The sequence below is a fragment of the Dermochelys coriacea genome, chromosome 2 (assembly GCF_009764565.3).
Source record: "Dermochelys coriacea isolate rDerCor1 chromosome 2, rDerCor1.pri.v4, whole genome shotgun sequence".
Taxonomy (NCBI): Eukaryota; Metazoa; Chordata; order Testudines; family Dermochelyidae; genus Dermochelys; species Dermochelys coriacea.
In genome coordinates, this window is record NC_050069.1 from 172,032,264 (window position 1) to 172,050,537 (window position 18,274).

The 18,274-nt window shown below is 42.9% G+C and overlaps 1 protein-coding gene across 8 annotated transcripts in view; it reads left to right on the forward strand.

Annotated features, from left to right (window-relative positions):
* Positions 1-18,274, forward strand: part of EZH2 (enhancer of zeste 2 polycomb repressive complex 2 subunit) — an 85,135-nt gene that overhangs the window by 50,366 nt on the left and 16,495 nt on the right. For all 8 annotated transcript variants that reach the window (XM_043508676.1, XM_043508678.1, XM_038391921.2 and 5 more), the window contains 4 exons: positions 5,257-5,359; positions 6,487-6,650; positions 16,070-16,161; positions 17,924-18,164. In XM_043508676.1, coding sequence (XP_043364611.1) covers positions 5,257-5,359; positions 6,487-6,650; positions 16,070-16,161; positions 17,924-18,164 — 600 coding nt within the window. The remainder of the gene's footprint in view (positions 1-5,256; positions 5,360-6,486; positions 6,651-16,069; positions 16,162-17,923; positions 18,165-18,274) is intronic.

The following is an 18,274-nucleotide window of genomic DNA, read 5'->3' on the forward strand; positions in this document are numbered from 1 at the left end:
GTTCAACCAACCATTCTGTATCTTCCCTTTGAAGGGCCGTCGCTGTTCTCTAGACAGACCGATGACAAGCTGAATAGTCTCAAGGACTTCAGGGCTACGCTCACATGTTAGGGCATTTATAGACTAAAAAAAGCATCAGTTTTGCCCTCAGCAGGCATACCACTTTCCATCATTTACAGCTTGCCACCAGAACCTAGTTAAGAAAAAGGGCAGAAGTTTGAGGAGGGGAGACACCCTCTCTCTTCCCCCCCCACCCCACCACACACATACTCTGCACTAGTACCCAGTTTGTGCAGGCAGCTTGGGAGTTCTAAGCAAGCATTTTGGGTGTGTTTGTCAAGGACTGCTTCTCCTCCTCCTTTACCACCAGGGTATCCCATTATCTAAGTGCTTGGTTTTGCATCACTACAGATCAGTGTGTCTTAAGCATGGTGGAATTGGGATACAAGCTTCAGTTTATTTCGGTCTCCCCATCGCACCACCTTCCCAATCCTTTTTCAGGGACCAGTCTCACAAAGAACTTCTCCTTTAGAAGATGCAGTCTCTCCTCTAGTTCAGTGGTCTCCAAACTTTTTGAATCGTGCACCCTCAGGGCTAGTTCTAGGAAAGCGCAAAAAAAAAAAAAAAAGCTGCCGCTGGCGTGCTGCCAAAGAATCAAAGGTCGAGGAGCGCTGCTGCCGCCGTGTCGGCGGCGCTTCTCTTGCCTCGCACCCCATTTTGGAGACTACTGCTCTAGTTGGAAGCCATAGAGGAAGTTTCTCAGCAATTCAGAGGAACGGGGTTTTATTCCCGCTTTTTCCTGATCTCAAAAGGAGGTCTCAGACCATATTAGGCTTGCGACAGCTAAACAGATATCTGAAGAAAATAGTTTTGCATTGTCATGCTGGCTTCCAGTATCCCCTCCCTGGAGACTTGTATGCTGTCTTCGACTTAAAAGATGCAAATTTCCAAGTAGCAATACGTCAAAGCCACAGGACGTTCCTCAGATTCATGGTCAACTAATCTCACTACCAGTTTGCAGTACTATCATTTGGCTTGTCTGCAGCTCCATATGTTTTCAGAAAGTGCATGGCAGTCATGGCAGCGTTCCTGAGGAAATCAGGAGGTCAGGTGTTTTCCTACCCTGGATGACTGATTGGTCAGAGGCTGATCCAAAGTTGTGGTGCTGTCCACTGTCTCTCCTCCAATCCACCTTCAACACTCTGGGTTGCTTAGCAACATGGAGAAGTCAATCCTGTCACCTGTACAAAACATGGAAGTTTATAGGAAATGTCTTGGACTCTCTGGAAGCCAAGGCCTTTCTTCCACAGGTGAGATTCCAAACTCTGTTGTCCCATTGCTTTAAATCTGAGGGCCCATCCTATGACAACAGTACAAAATTGCCTCAGGCTTCTGGGGCATATGGTTTCATGCACTTATGTGGTTCATCTTGAAAGCTGCAAGGGTTGTTGGCATCGGTGCACTCTCCAGTTTGTCATCCTCTAGACATAGTAGTTTGAGTACCCACACAAGTCTTGACCTCTAAACTCATGGAAAAACCATTCATGTGTGTATGGAGTGCCATTTGCTCCTCCACAGCTGGCTTTGACCCTAGTTATATATGCTTCTGCCCTTGGTTGGGGGTCTCACCTCAGGTCCCTGGAGATGCAATGTCCAAGAATTAAGGGCCATTCAGCTAACTCATAAAGCCTTTCTTCCCCATATCAAGGAAGGAAATCCTGCTCATACACTTCTACCCCGATATAACGCAGTCCTTGGGAGACAAAAAATCTCACCGCGTTATAGGTGGGACGGTGTTGTATTGAACTTGCTTTGGCCCCCCTGTTCCTAGTTTCCTGACACCCCCTCCAGAGACCCCCACCCCTAATCACCACCAGGACCCCACCCTCTACCCAACCCCTCCTGTCCCCTGACTGCTCCGACCCCTATCCACACACCCCCGCCCCCTGACAGGCACTCACCGGCAGCGGTGGGAAGCAGAGCAATGCGGTCCCAGTCCGCTCCACTCTTCCATCTCCCAGCTGCGGCACTCCGGTTCACACCGCCGGTGAGTGCAAGGAGGTTGGGGAAAGGATGCCCCCCGTACTCACCTGCAGCGGAAAGCGGAGCACCGTGGCTGGGAACTGGCAGAATAGAGTGGGCTGGGGCCAGGCTGCTCTGCTTCCCGCCACCGGTGAGTGTGGGGAGGTTGGGGAAAGGACGCCTTCCGCACTCACCGGCTGTGGGAAGTGGAGTGACGCAGCCCCAGCCTTCTCCGCTTTCCTTGCCCCGGCCCCAGCCGTGTTGCTGGGGTGGGAAGGTGTTGGGGAAAGGTCCTGCACTCACCGTTGGTGGGAAGTGGAGCGCCGCGGCTGGGAGCTGGCAGAGTGGAGCGGGCTGGGGCCAGGCTGCTCTGCTTTCACCGCTGCCGGTGAGTTCGGGAGGGGGGGTCCCCTTCCCTCAAGCCCCCTCCCCTGAGCGACATGGCTGGGCCTGGGTGAGGGAAGCGGAGCGGGCTGCTCCCGGCCCCCCGCTAGTCCCCCGGGCCACTCTGGAACTGTGAGGCCCCCAAAAGTGCACCCCCACAGCTCCTGCCTTCCAGACCCTGCGTGCGGGGAGCCCCTGACCGCCCCCAAGATCCTATGCCTGTTATGCAACCTCCCGGCCCCGGCCCGGCCTGGTACCCCTAACAGGCTGCTCAGAGTGTTGGAGCTTTACCCCATTGTATGCGAACCCGCTTTATATCGGGTCACATTATATCAGGGTAGAGGTGTACTTATGGATAACATAGTGGCCATGTTCTGTGTGAACAGGCAAGGACAAGCCCAGTTGTCTGCTATGCCACGAGGCAGTGAGGATGTGGGATTTCTGCAGCACATCTCAGGTCACTTCAAAGCCTCTCGCTTTCCTGGTGTCCAGGGTAAACTGGTAGACTGATTAAGCAGAACTTTCACCAGTCACCACAAGTGGTCTGTCTGCCCGCCCAGACATTGCCAGATTCATTTTCCAACAATGTGGGACTCCCCAAATAGACCTGCTTGAAACAAACAACAACAGGAAGGGCCACCACACAGGTCACAGCCCAGAGTCCCTCAAAAGATGCTGTCCTGTTGCCCTGGATGGTCACGCTCCTGAACGCATTTCCTCTAGTTCTGCTCCTGCCCAGAGGTGTTGTTGAAAATCACTCCAGACCGTGCTTGAGTCATATTTCTAACTCCAGTATGGCCTTGGAAACGTTTTCCTACTCTGCTGATCCTCTCAGACAGCTCTGTTGACGCTACCCTCAGGACCATGGTCATCTCCTCCACCCCAACCTGCAGGCCCTCATTTCCCAGCCTGGATGCTCCATGGCTAATGCCTCAAGAGGAGGCTTGCTCAAAGGGAATTCAAGATGTACTTTTAAATAGTAGAAAACTATACAGTAGATATGCTTCATTAGAAAATTGGAAGACATTTTCCATCTCGTCCCAAGAAAAAGGGGTTTCTCGAGTCTGAGCTCCCATACATCATGTTCTGGACAGTCAGTTACACGTGAAACAAAATGGTCTGGCAACTAATTCCATCAAAGTCAACCTAGCAGCTATCTTGGTTTTCCATTCACTGATGGACAGTCATTCTCCCTCCTCCTCTTCTCTCTCCCCCCTGCCCAGTCTCATGTTAATCAGATTTTTGAAAGGTCTCTCTCTACTATTTATATCCCCAGGTAGAAGATCCTGTTCCTCTGTGGGTTTTTCCATTAGTTTAGTGTTGACAAAGCTAATGGTTCTGCCTTTAAACCTTTAGCTACCTGATTGTTGCTACATCTCTTGATCAAGGTAGCCTTTTTGTTGGTAATCACTTCAGCCAGAAGAGCAGGCAGATTACATGCTCTAGTGTATGAACCTCTGTATACAGTCTTCTACAAGGATAAAGTTTACCTATGCCTTCATTCAAAATTTCTCACCGAAGTAGTGTTTGACTACCACATCAATTAAGCAGTATATCTACCTTCTTTCTTCCCAAAGCCTCATGCTCAAGGATGAGGAGAGACTTCACAGGTGTTAGATCATTTGTGGTGTTCTTGGACAGGACTAAGCAGTTTAGATTGTTGTCACAATTATTTGCAGCAATTGCAGACAGGATGAAGCAGCTTCCACTCTGTTCTCAAAGAGTCTCATCCTGGATATCCCCCCATATATGCTTATGCTACAAATTGGCCAGTGTAGCTCCACCAAGCAGAGTATTAGTACATTCAACAAAAGCACATACAGCCTTTGCAACCGTTTTAGCTCGAGTGACTATCCTAGAAATTTGTGGTCTTCAGTCCATACTTCTGCCTCACACTAGGACATCTCTCAGCAATTTAGAGATGATGCCAGATTTGCACGTGTGGTCCTTTAAGTGTTATTCAGGTAGACTCTGACCCTACTCTGGCTTGACCTGCTTGAGTGTCACCCGAAGCGGAATGGGCATATGCAGTCACTTGAAGAAATGGTTACTAATCTGTTCCGTAACTGTTGTTTGAGACATGATGTACATCTCATTCCATGACCCATCCTCCTTCCCCTCTATATTGGATTCTGTCCAGTAAGAATGAAATGAGGGAAGTCAGCAGTGGTTCTGCCCTTTATACCATCGCGCAGCAGCGGGCACATGCACCATCTCAATGGGCATCGCTGACGGAACAATCTCCAACAGCGTACTGGGCGCACACATGCCTGAAGTGGAATGGACATGTGCAGCACATCTTGAAGAACAAGAGTTACGGAACAGGTTAGAAATAGTTTCTTTCCTCAGCATTTCCCTGTACCGGTCAGTCCCAGATTAGCAAAGAGAGTGTTGCAAAATGTGGTGTTGCTAATCATAGACCACTGCCAACACAGGGAGATGGTCAACTCCTGCACTGTTGTTGAAGGATACAGTTGTGCAATATTTTACTGAGGAAGACAGCACCATTCATCAAGCAGATATGTGAATGATTACTGATGGCAAAATAACATAACTTATCATTTGTCCAGAAGAACCTGTTGGTAGGAAAAATTATTTAAAACTCCTTAATATAACTTCTCTGTAATTATAAACCGAAAGCTTCAGATTTTTGAAGAACTAATTCTTTCTTTGCTTTGTAATTTAGGTTCTTGGTCAGCTTTTTTCATCCTTAAATATTGATATAAACAATAAATTTACAAGTAGATTAACATTTATAAAGCTACTGTGTGAAATGCCAAAGGAGCACAATATTATTCAGAAAATATTTCCTATTCGTCTTCATATTTCTTTGTCTGCTTCTCTGTGCAGACAAAGAGAGCCATCCACCTCGGAAGTTTCCTTCTGACAAGATATTTGAAGCCATTTCCTCGATGTTTCCGGACAAGGGTACAGCAGAGGAATTGAAGGAAAAGTAAGATTTGATTTCTTAAGAGGTGTTGGTACACTGCGTAATATGGTACTTGGGTTTCTAAACTGTCTAGAAAAGAGCTACAGTGGAACTCTGTTTATCCGATCTTATTGGGACCAGAGCCAGATTGGATAAACAAAAATTTGGATAATCCAGAGAATGGGTGGAGCTTGGCTCAGTTAATACAGAGAGGTGGATAATGGAGGCTCAGATAAATTGGGTTCTACTGTATTAAAGTTTGTTGATGTTTTGAGAAGGATCTGACCACTCTAGGCCCCAAGATTGGGAAGTTATGAATAAATTGACTACAGCTGTACTGTTTATGTAGGTGATACTTGAAGGGTGGCTGTTTCAGACATAAGGGAGGCAGTGTGTCCTAGTGGATAGAGCACTGGACTGGTACTCAGGAGACCTGGGCTCTTTTCCTGGCTTTGCCCTGGGCTACTGGGTAACCTTGGGTTGGGTGAGAGCTGTCAAATGGGGATATGGTTACTGATCTTGTTGTAAAGCATTTTGTGATCTACAATGAAAAGTGCTATATAGAAGAGGTGGTGATACTATTTATTATTGTTAGCCTTCCCTATAAGCAGCCAAAAGTCACTTTTGTATGGGTATATATTGTCCTCTTGCTGTGGTGAAGGAAAGAGGAAATGCTTTGTTGCAGTAATCTTTTGGGGGGGGGGGGGGCGCAGGGGCTGGTGGAGGGAAGCATTTTGGGAAAATACATTTTTGAAAAATAAATACATCCCTCACCTGAACCCCCCACTCTCTACCTCCCCGGGATTAATAAGTACAGAGCTACTTAGTCATGCCTTTGAATGTAGCCTTTATTGATATACTTTACATAACTTTTTGATTTAAGTAATTTGGCTTTTGACTTAAGCTATAGAATCACAGACCAAAGATAATTTAACTTCACATTTTTGCCAAGATAAATATTGTAGAACAACTTTTTTAGCAGGCAGTTTATTGTAAGTGTCTAGTGCCAGATTTTTCTTAGTTACACCGGTAAGTCCAGAATAAATACATTAAAATCAGAAGTTATTTTGGATTTACAGTGGTGTTACTGCAAAACTTGACCCTTTCTGAATAGAATAAACGATGCTTTTTATTTACTTTTCTTTTTGAAGATACAAAGAACTCACAGAGCAGCAGCTGCCAGGAGCTCTTCCTCCTGAGTGCACACCAAACATAGATGGACCAAATGCAAAATCTGTTCAGAGGGAGCAGAGTCTGCACTCCTTTCATACTCTCTTCTGTAGGCGCTGTTTTAAATATGACTGCTTCTTACATCGTAAGTGCAATAGCCTTTTTGTAAATCTGCATTTCATTTTATGAGACCTCAAGAAACTTTAAAGTAGCCACAGAGTACAATACAGAATAAGAAAAGAGAACAATAGATGTGCTAACATCTGCTAACAATAGACATGCTAACTTCATTGTGGTGTGAAAATTGTAGTTTCTGATCTTTGAAATATTGGATATATTATTTGGTGTAGTTTTGATTTCACATTTGTATTTTTGAAGTTGATAGACTGCGTGACCTGTAGTATTGTGTCTCTCTCTCTCTCTCTCTCTTTTTTTTTTTAATAAAAGTTTTGTTTCCCAGTACTATACCATACATTATCATACTTATCTCTTTTTATCATAGGGAGATTGAAAACTGACCAGATTTGTGTTGGAGGGCTTTTTCTTTTCCTGTTCAGATCTTTTTCAGTCCTCAGCAGGGGAAACGAATATCTGTGAACTGCTTTAGTCTTTTATTCTCTTCTGAGAACACACCACAGGTTACTCCTAGCCCTTTTAGTCTTATGGAGTGGAATTATTTTTAGACAGTAGTATCCTAGAAATCCTTCAGAAAGGATGCCCTATTCAGTTATAATTCATATTGCCCATACCTTTTGAAGAAACCTTTTAACTAAGTGTTGAGAGACAATCAATTCCCATTTCCAAGTGGGAACAATAAAGGACTTCCCTGAGTACCATCAGAGAAATAGTTCTTTTATTTCTTCATCCTGAAGCAAGGGCCCAGAATGTCTGAAGCAACTAGAAAATGAGTGCAAAGGATTTTGAACTGTCTGAATTGACATTGAGGGGAGTACAATATACAATTACTTGTTAGTGAACTCAAGTAAAGAGACTCATTAACCAATAGCTTCCAAATGAAAAATTGTCTTGAGGCAGTGACCCACTTTAGGGTGGTTGAAATCATGAAGGATTAGGCCAATAACTTCTGGTCTCAAGAATTTTTTCCTGAGCTGGGGATTAGAGAGAAAATTCCATTTCTATAAAAAATTATTTTCCTGATCAGATTACCAAGAACATAATACATTGAAGCAGGAAATTCAGCAGATCTAGTGTCTTTCTGAGCCCATTATAGGCACTGAAAACATTAGCTCTGCATCTGCGTGTCGAAGAACTGATAGACCAGAAATAAGAATTCCCAAACAGGAAGTCTGTGCTGAACAGGTTCATGAAAATACTATATTCATTATGCAGAGAAGACACGGAGGTCTTCACTAAGAAGCCCCCAAGTACATGTTGCCATTCAAGGATGGCTACTTTCTTGATGGGATGATGATAGACATTTGAGATGTCAAGGTACTCTGGATACCCATCTTTAAGGTAGAATGGGTGGGGGCGAGGAGTTTTGGGCCTGAGGGCCACATCAGGTTTTCGAAATTGTATGGTGGGCTGGTTAGGGGAGGCTGTGTCTCCCCAAATTGCCAGGCATGCCTTGGCCCCTATCCAACCCCCCCGACCCCCACTTCTCGCCCCTTGACCACCTCCACTCCACCCCTAGACTCCTGCCCCAATTCCAACCTCCCCAATTCCCTGTCCCCGACCGCTTCCAGACCTGATTGCCCCCCGCCACCCCATCCAATGCCTCCTCTCATTCCTGACTGCCCCCCCAGGACCCCTGCCCCATACAACATCTTTTCCCTGACCTCCCCTGGAACCCCTGCCCCTGACTGCCCCCTGCCCGCCCCATCCAACCCCCCCCCCCGAGGACTTCCTGTCCCATCCAACCACCTCTCCTTCCTGACTGCCCCCCCAGGACCCCTGCGCCTATTCAACCCCTCTGTTCCCTGCCCTTTGACCGCCCCGCCCGCTGACCACCACCTCGAACTCCCCTGCCCTCTATTCAACCCTCCCTGCCCCCTTACCGCACTGCCTGGAGCACCGGTGGCTGGTGGAACTACAGTCGCAATGCCCAGAGTACCAGGACAGGCAGCTGCGCTGCACGGCTTCAGCCAGCCATGCCACCGTGCAGCACAGCACCGGGTCAAGCTGTGGCTCTGCAGCTGCACTGCTACCCAGAGCATTGTGCTGGCAGTGCAGTGAGCTGAGGCTGCGGGGGTGGGTGAACAGCCGGGGAGGGCCCGGGGGCTAGCTTCCCAGGCCCAGCAGCTCAGGGGCCGGGCAGGAGGGTCCTGCGGGCCAGATGTGGCCCGTGGGCTGTAGTTTGCCCACCTCTGGGGTAGAATAATCTAGCACAGCGGTTAGATGGCTGCAGATGAACATTCAGAGTTATTGTGCTCTATGTTCTTTTAGATGCAGCAATTCAATTTGTGTTTGATGCTACTTATATCTATCACAAAGGCACATCTGTTGTAGTAAGGAGTCCCTGTTGCTGAAGCTGTGATCTGCCTGTGTGCCCTACCCTTCAAAGAGCCACTTCTGTTTGGCAAAGAACTCTACATACATGAAATCTGGGTTCCCCACAAATCAAGCCTCAGGAATAGCAGTATTCCTTTCAGTCTAAACTTCATTAGATGCTGGCACTCCAGAGGAGGAGAGCTCAATGTAAAACAGGCACACACGCGCTGACCCATGCAGTGTCAGATACTGTAGCTGGTAGCCTTTGCCGCTTCCTTAGTGGATCGGCCAATGTGACTTTGGATCTCCATTGTCTTTAAATGAGGCTATTCAGTATACATCAGTTCTGAACTGGGGGGCCATGGATCAATGTTCACATCACACTCCCCATCAATGCCTGGTCTGGGCCAGAGAAGCTGCTAATCAAGCTGGCAGACCAAATTCAGTGATGAATCCTGGACACATGGTACCCCAGGCACATTTTGCATACTCTGAGAAGTAGTAGTAGTTCTAAACCAGGTTTAATCAGGTTTATCTTATCCAGTTCACTTGCTGCTGCCTCACAAAAAGGCAGAGCGTCTAAAACACTTTGGCTCACCTATTGAAAATCTAGGGCATCATCCTGGTTTTCCAGACCAAAGGGGCCAATGTAGCACCCAGTATGGATCCATAAATTTCACAGTTTCCAGAAAAATGCAATTTATACCTAATGTATATTGCAAGTTTTGCTGAAGTCACTGATCCATTCAGTCAATTCAGAATAACTTCTGTTACATTATCAGTGATTTCTGTGCTTTTAAAACTTTCATCAGTCTTTTCTGTTTTTAAATTGTAAACAGTCATAAGGACATTCACCAAGGTGGTGATGGTACTTGTAGCAGCCTTGAAAGAAAAGCATATATTGAGATGATTGGCTGGCAAGATTGGAATAGAAAACTAATAGGATGTCATTGCCACCTGTGCACCTTCCTAGAGTTCCGTGGTTGGATTGTTAATTGAACAAAGAGCCCCCTATTCTTATCTTAGCAGTTAGTCTGCTTCAGCTCAGAAGCTGGTGGAGTTTTCTTAGCATGGTACAGGCATGACGTACTTCAGTGACCGATAAATGCCTTCCTGTATGACCTCAGTCATTGGCTGTAGAATTGCATGTACTGGGATCCATGGCAGTGAAAATGGAAGTGATGCCTGAGCCCGCTTCTGTAGGACAGTGCTGCAGCCCTTTCTGCTCTCCCCCTGGGAACCAGAATGTAACATTTTTTTTCAAATGTTGGCTGTGGTTCTCTTAGGTGGTGGTTGATAACATTAACTTGGGAAAAAGAGTGTAACCTGGGTCATTCCCATGAGAGAATATTGAATATATCTGATCTATTGGAATGTAGTATTGTGCCCATCTTTCCAAATAATTGCTTAAAGCAAGTGGGTTGCAAAGGGGGCGAGGGGAAAGTGGTTGATCAACTACCTCAATATGAGGTAGGTGAGACTTCTGATACAACCTTCTCAACTAGCCATTTTGAGCGCAGTCTGATGGCATAATCACGGTTGCCTACATAAATAGGCAGGGAGACACAAAAAGATGGCCAAAGAATAGCACATGCTGTTGACATGGGAAAAACACCCACTAAAACTGTCAGCTACTCTCCTAGCAGAGAATTAAAACAACATGAAAGACTAGCTAAGCAGACAACATATGTCGAGTGGAATGAAAAAATCAGTTACAAGCTGTTCAGGGCAGTATGGAGAACAACATATCGATCTGATTAATACCAAAGTAACAGGATGTCTTGAGCGTTTCACAAAAACAACAAGGAGTCCGGTGCCCAAATAAATCTGTTAGTCTTTAAGGTGCCACCGGACTCCTTGTTGTTTTTGTGGATACAGACTAACATGGACACCCCCTGATACTTGAATATTTCAGAAGTTCAGAGAATAAATATGCTATTCCATATTCTGTTTTGAGGGAATAGATACCTAAAAGCTGAATTTACCTTGGCATAGATTTTCCTGCTCTGGCAAATGGTGAGGAAGGTACTACAAAAGATAGCCAGGCCCAAAGAACACAATTTTCTCATAATTGAGGACTGGCCGAAATGGCACTAGTTCACAGAATGGGTGAATCTGCAATTATCATTTTGGCTTCCAGCAATAAATCTCCTGACACTGGACTCTGTCACCCACAGTGATCAAACTCGCTTCAAGAATATGGCATGGCTATAAATAAACCTCAGAATATCCTACAGTACCATTTTAATTTTGATAAGCAATCTATCCCATTGCAGCATGAGAATTTGGAAGGTGGTGTGGCAATATAGGTGGTATTCCTGTGCTGTGTAGGAAGTTCATATATCCTGGAATTTTTTCAGGACAGTTGGGACGTGAGAATGAATGCTGGCTCACTGAAAGTTAATTCAGCAGGAACTGTAACCTTTCAAGTTCATGCAGATAATGTGTCACTGGGGGCTCATTGCATCACAAAGATTTTTTTAAGAGTGAAGTAATTGAGACTGGTAATCAAGCCATAATGAAAAGGTGATTTGGTCTTACCTGCTACCTTCAAGCTTCCTTCCTACATAGTTTTTCATCAGGACAAGGTAGCAGTTAAGATAGTGCCACGTTTTTTAATGAAGTTCCCCTCCTCTTTCCTTCAGAAGCAGTATGTATTTGCTACTTTTCTTGTCCTACCCCCAGTAACAACAAAGAAGCGAGATGGCATTGTTTGGATGGAACTAGAACTTGAAAAATGTATCTGAAAAGAACCCAGAAATTCAGATTGAGACACTGTTTGTTTTATATGAGGTGTTAAAAAAGGACATATAGCCAAATCCACCTTGTTGAATTGGGACTAAACAACTAATCAACAAGGTTTACTTCAGTAGTGAGAAGATAGTGTTGGCAGCGTTCAGGGTCCACTCAAAATGAATGAGCTGCCTCCTGGACAAAGCAGATGCATCTCTGATAGCAATCTGTTAAAATGTTCCTATGTGCTACCTTCACACCTTTGCTGAGCATTGCAGGATGAAGTCAAGACCTCAGCAGATGGAGTTTTTGGAGGAAATGGAGGAGCCCATTGTGGGGTGCTAATTCCACCCTATAGCAATCAGAATGCTACTTTGGGAGGTCCAAGTGTCTGGAATGGCATAGAGAATCAAAGAGAGAATGGAAATTACCCATTTGATCTGTTTTTCTTTTTAATCCTCCTGTTTCAGTCCAGACCCCCTTCTTATTGATACTAGCATCACTTTATATAGTTTCAAATTTTTTATCCAAATATTTTGACTTTCTAGTTAAGTGTTGGAAAGAAGTCGTCATTAACTTTTGAAATGTCAAGTACACTTGATGAGCTGGGAACCGCTTTATATACAGGTGATGACATTACTGGAACAGCGTATTACTGTCTTCATTTGCTCGTAGTTATACCTAAGTGTCTGGAATAACAGAATTTAGAAGAAGGATAATTATTGGGTATAGAGAACTTCCCAAATAGCTTGTTTATGGAGCAAATGTACATCTCAGCCTAAAATACTGTCTAAATGTTTGCATCTTCATAAACATTAGGATTGAGTAAGGTCTTGAGGATTGTGAGCCCATTGGAGACAATGCAGATCACAAATTCCAGGAGAATGATTCCATTCTTGACTGAAGAGATCTGGCTATGGAATGAACCTCCAGACTCTAGCATCCCTAGGAAACTGAAACCTTTCACTGTTGAGGGAGGAAACCTTCCACCCCTCCTCCCCCCCCAAAAAACCCTTTCGACTATAGCAAGAATGACATTCACAATATTGACATCCCGTCTTTGTGAATGGTTTCTCTCCCCTGGCCCCCCACCCAGAAACTGACCCACAGCAACAAAAAATACTCCACACAGTTTTGACTGATGTAGACAAAATTCTTGTGGTGTAGTTTTTAAAGTATTTGTATGTTAACTCCTGATGCACCAACTTTTTGAGATGTCCGTGATGATGTGTTAAAATGCTGAAATGCCTAGTTTGTAATAGAATAGAAGCACAACAGCAGAGATTTTTTTTTTTAATTTGCTTTTGTACAGACCAGAGAGAATTTTTGGCATGCATTTTTAGGACAAATATAGCCGCACCCCTAAGAGGTCATAATGGAAATGTTCACATGCAAAACTGATGCATATAACTAAAATAGTTTTGATTTCTGCAGATTGCTACAGTCTTGTAAACCATTTGCAACCAGTATTCCCAATTGTGCTCTCAAATTAATCCAGAGCCATTTTCCTTGTGGATTGAGGAGAGGAGAGGAGAAACTGTTAATGCAGAAGAAAGTAAAAGTCTTTCAGAACAATAAAAAGTCCATATTTTCAACACTAAAAATTTTAAATACTGAAAGGCTTGCTTTTCCTCTGCGTTACTGCTTTCTGGTTTCCTGCTTCCCTTCATTATTTTTAGAAACTGAAAAATAATGTATAAAACTTCTGGCATTAAATGTTTTGAGGTATATTTCATATATTTAATGTACAAAACATCTGAACACATCAAGGATGTATAGGTGTAGAATATGTGCATACATGCCAGAAACTACATACAATATTAAAGCTATAAACATCAATGTAGGGGAAGAAGAAATGTTAAAGTTAAGTGTAATGCATACTTCAAAGGGGGCAGAGCTGAAGTCGTGCATTTATCCTGAACTTTGGCACTTCCTAGTAACTGAGAGTTCAACAATGCAGCTATTACTTTTAAATATAGTGTTTGGTAAGGAGTTATTTAACAAATTTGCAGCACCTGGTGGTAAGAACTTTTTAACTCATAGTATTAATATTTTATAAATATATATATAAAATAAAGCAATGTAAAGACTTACAGTGCTTAAGAATCTCAATTTCAGACATCAAAGCCTACGTGGAGCAATACAAAGCTAATACAATATTTGGGAACAGTCTGAGTCCCATGAATGTTTTCTCTCCTCTGCCCCCCCCATTATTATTATTCTTTATTTTAAATTTGTACTTACTTAAGCCTCAGCTGGGCTTTATTGGTAATTATTGGGTTTAAATTGGAACCAAATATACCAATTCCTTTTAGGTTGTGGGATTAAAAAGTACCTTAGAACTACACTAATTTCAAAGAGGGTAGCAGATCCTGGTGTAAATTGGTGCAGTTCTATAATCAGTCTTTGGAGCTACATCGATTTACATCAGCTGAGAATCTGGCTCAGCATGTTTAGTGTTTCAGTCTTCATGATATTGATTTCAAACTCTTCTCTGTATTTTGCTATATGTACTACCATAGTCTAAAATTTGTTATCTTTTGTGCTTCAGAATTGAGTATCAGATTTTCATTATGGAATTAAATTGCTTGCCATTGAGACTTGACATACAATCTTGTGAATGGACAGTAATTGCTTTTACATCTTAACTTGTTGCTGCTTGAAAATAATTCATGTTATTCAGGTTTTCCCTATACTAAATTGAGGGAGAAATGTAAACACTGCTATTATGTTAATATGGCAAAATTGTAAAAGATCTTTGGAGCAACTACTTCCAATAGCCTTAAAAATAAATATTAGTCAATGTATTCTAGAGGTTAAATGGAGACTAGTTATCCTTTCAGAGCCTGATTCTCACTCTAGGAATTAAGTAGAGTCATGGAGGGCTGTGTTAGCCCTCCACACTGGGGTTAGTTTTACTTATTTTGTATAGTAGCTTAAAAAAACAACCCTAAACTCTCCCCCTAAAATAATGGTTAATTTTTTGACTTGGGTTGCGGAGTGCTGTGAATTCAAGGCAGGCATCACAATGATCGCATTTTCTTTTAATTAAAGAGCAATACCATGTTGTATTTAATAGCACTTGTAAAAATATTTGTTTTCCTCATTGTGTATAATAGCCCACTGGAAATATAAGTGACATTCAGTTTCTTACCAATTTTTTTCCCTGTCATTGGATTCCTCCAAAAAGGAGTTGATTTTTATCTTCCTTCCTGGCTATATTTGTTCAGTTCAGGCGTAGCTAATACAGAAAGATATCAGTGAGGTAGCTTATCTAGATTATGCTTCCATGGTGACCTTGATCTGTGGTTTAGAGGGCTAAGTATCTTTTGAACAAACGATCATATAAGAATATGTCTCTTGAAATATTGACGGTGAACCACAGAACTAAAGTGTGTTCTTCATTGCTTTTTTATGATGTATAAAGATGACCTCAGAGGTGGTATTTAACCTTCATCTTAAAAAGAAATTGGAAACATTAGGTCATCTCAATTTTTTCCTCAAATACTGGAGAACTAATTATATAACCATCAGGCTGCATGTGGAATTTTCAAAAGCACCTATATAATTTAGAACACACGTTCTGTGGACAGTGTAGCTGCGAGTTTCCCAGCCCTTAGTTGAGAGAGGAGGAGATGTTTAATCACACTACTTAGGATCTCCCAGCAAAAAGAGGAAAGTCAAGATATTCGAAAGGGCTTTTTTTATTGTATTTTTGTGTGTTGAAGAGTTCTTTTGAGGTGGTCTTCGATCATCAAAGGAAGTTAGGGGATTATTAAAGCTGATTTTGCATCTGTGCGAACACTGAAGCCTCATTTACACTAAGGCCTCTTTACACTTTCAGAGCAGTGTAAAGTGGCCTGGAAATGGGTATAGTAAGAATTTGCTCCCACTTTTTAAAGTTCCAAAGATTTAATGTAAATGAGATCTTTGATGATGATTGAAAAAATGAGGCTTGATTGCCGCTATTTGTCCTGGTCTTGAAGCAGGAAGGAGCATGTTCTTGATGGAAAGTCCCTGAATAAGAAATTTGACTCCCACTGGTACCAGGGTTCTGTCTGAAAGAGGGTGGGGGAAACAAAACTAACCCAGGACATTGCCCTTGGTTGGCGGGGGAGGGTGGGCAGGTGAAAAGGGTAATCATTTTTACTTAAGATAGTGATCTGAATAGGTGGAAACACATACTATAAATTATCAGCATTGCACAATTTTACTTGCCCACTCTTATTTACCATTTAAAAAAATATAATTTAGGTTTTTCTTTCACTATTACTATGATTGCCATCAGGCCACTTTTGGTGAAGTTCAGATAAATTTTCAATTTTGTTTGTGAAACACATATTTTAAAATGCTTATTTGGGAAATATTTTTATTCTACAGCATTCCACGCAACTCCTAACACTTACAAACGGAAGAATACAGAAACAGCAATAGATAATAAACCTTGTGGACAGCATTGTTATCAGCATCTGGTAAGATAGAGAGTTGGGAGTTTTTTTCTACTTCCTATTTAGCAAAAAATAAAAATCAAGTGTTGAAAAAGGTTAAGTCCGTAGTCAAATGAATCCAGTCATGCCATACTCTGTAGTGCTATAGGAAACTCTGTTAGTGACTAATGTCCCACATGGTGTTAGGAGATACTGTGCTAATGAAGGTGTAAAATTTAGGTGCTAGCAATTTGCAGTCAAAGCTTTCATAGTACTTTTCACAAAAGTAAGGATAGTGACTCCAGTGACCAGGCCAAAGTTCAAAGTGGGAAGTTGAATTATTTCATATGAAAGTACATACCTCTAACAGTGTGAGTATAGGGTAACCATATTCCAGGACATTGCCAAAGGGGGATGAAGGAGAGAGGGAGGAACTGGAGGGGGTGTGTGTGTGTGTGTGTGTGTGTGTGTGTGTGTGTGTGTGTACTGGGAGGGAGTATTTGGGGTGTGTGGGAGGAGTTTGTGTGTGGACTGGGAGGAGCACTTGGATGGGGTACCTGCTGCCTCACTCGCCAGGTGCGGGGCCCTGTAGCTGTGGCAGGGCAACTGGTGCATGCCCAGAATACAGTGCCTGCTGTCTGTCAGCACCTTCCCATCTCCTGGGAAGGCCTGGGTGGGTAGGATCCAGCAGCTGTGGCTTCAGTGTGGGACCAATCAGGTCATGGAGACAGCTTTTTCTGAACTGCAGCTTCTGTTTGCAAAAATCCGGACACAGCCTTTTATTTGAAAAAGCGTGTGGACAGAGGGTGAAGGATCAAAAACAAGAAAATGTTTGGGGAGAAAACAGATGTATGGTGACCCTTTGAGTATCTTCCTCTCTCAGTAATGCACTGTTAACTGGCCCAATCCTGATCTGGGACTTGTCTACTGACCTTCTATCGCAGGTGTAAGAGAGTTATGAAGTGTCTTAAATTTCATTTTAAACTGCAGGGGTTTGTTTCATTATCGGGGAGGGTCTCCGCCAATGTTTGTGTCCCTTAAGAAGCTGATATGGTTGAGGTATGGAGACCTTAGTTGATATAGTTTCAAACCCCGCCCCACTTCTCTCAGTTCCGAGGGTTATTTTTGTGGTAGAAATAATTTTCTGATCCAAAAATTGTTTGCTATATTTATTTATATTTGTTTACCAATAAAAATGAAGCCAAATATTGAGCCTCCCGAGAACGTGGAATGGAGTGGTGCAGAAGCCTCGATGTTCAGAGTTCTCATTGGCACCTACTATGACAACTTCTGTGCAATTGCTAGATTAATTGGGATCAAAGAAAATGAGAGAAAATACTATGCTGTATTCATCTTTCCTTGTAATACCAGACCTCTTTTTAGCTATAACACCTTAACAGTTCTCAACATTTCTGGTTTTTGGCAATGGACTTTATGCTGGAAAATTTTTATTTGTGCCATCATCAAAGATGAAAGTATTTTTTCATTTCTTTAAGTCAAAGTGAAAATAGAATTTGGGTACTAATATCAAAACTAAGTAAATTGAGATTTCAAACTGTGTGTATTTTACTGATGCACACAGTAAAGATCATGAGCATGAGAACACTCAAAAGCATCGTGGATAAACATTTTTAGATTTAATATTAAAATATTTAAACAGTTATTTTATCTGAAATCTGCTGTGTAAATTATGCATTTTTTTCATGATTTAGGCTTTAAGTGACTAGTGATCCATTCTCACCTCCCTCCTCCCCAAATTAAAATATTTCAAACCTATGTACTGAAGACTCTATTATCCTTTATTTAGGAAGGCGCAAAGGAGTTTGCAGCTGCTCTGACTGCTGAGCGAATAAAGACACCGCCAAAGCGCCCAGGTGGCCGCCGAAGAGGAAGACTTCCAAATAACACCAGCAGGCCCAGCACACCTACAATAAATGTGTTGGAATCAAAGGACACGGATAGTGACAGGGAAGCAGGAGCAGAAACTGGAGGTGAAAATAATGATAAAGAGGAAGAGGAGAAGAAAGATGAAACATCCAGTTCCTCTGGTGAGGCCAATCAATGATTTAATAAGAAATGAATTGTGATTGTGAGGAGAGGGCTCAAAGCATAATTAAGCAACCTTAGAAATCACATATTTTTGAGTGTATTTGGACTT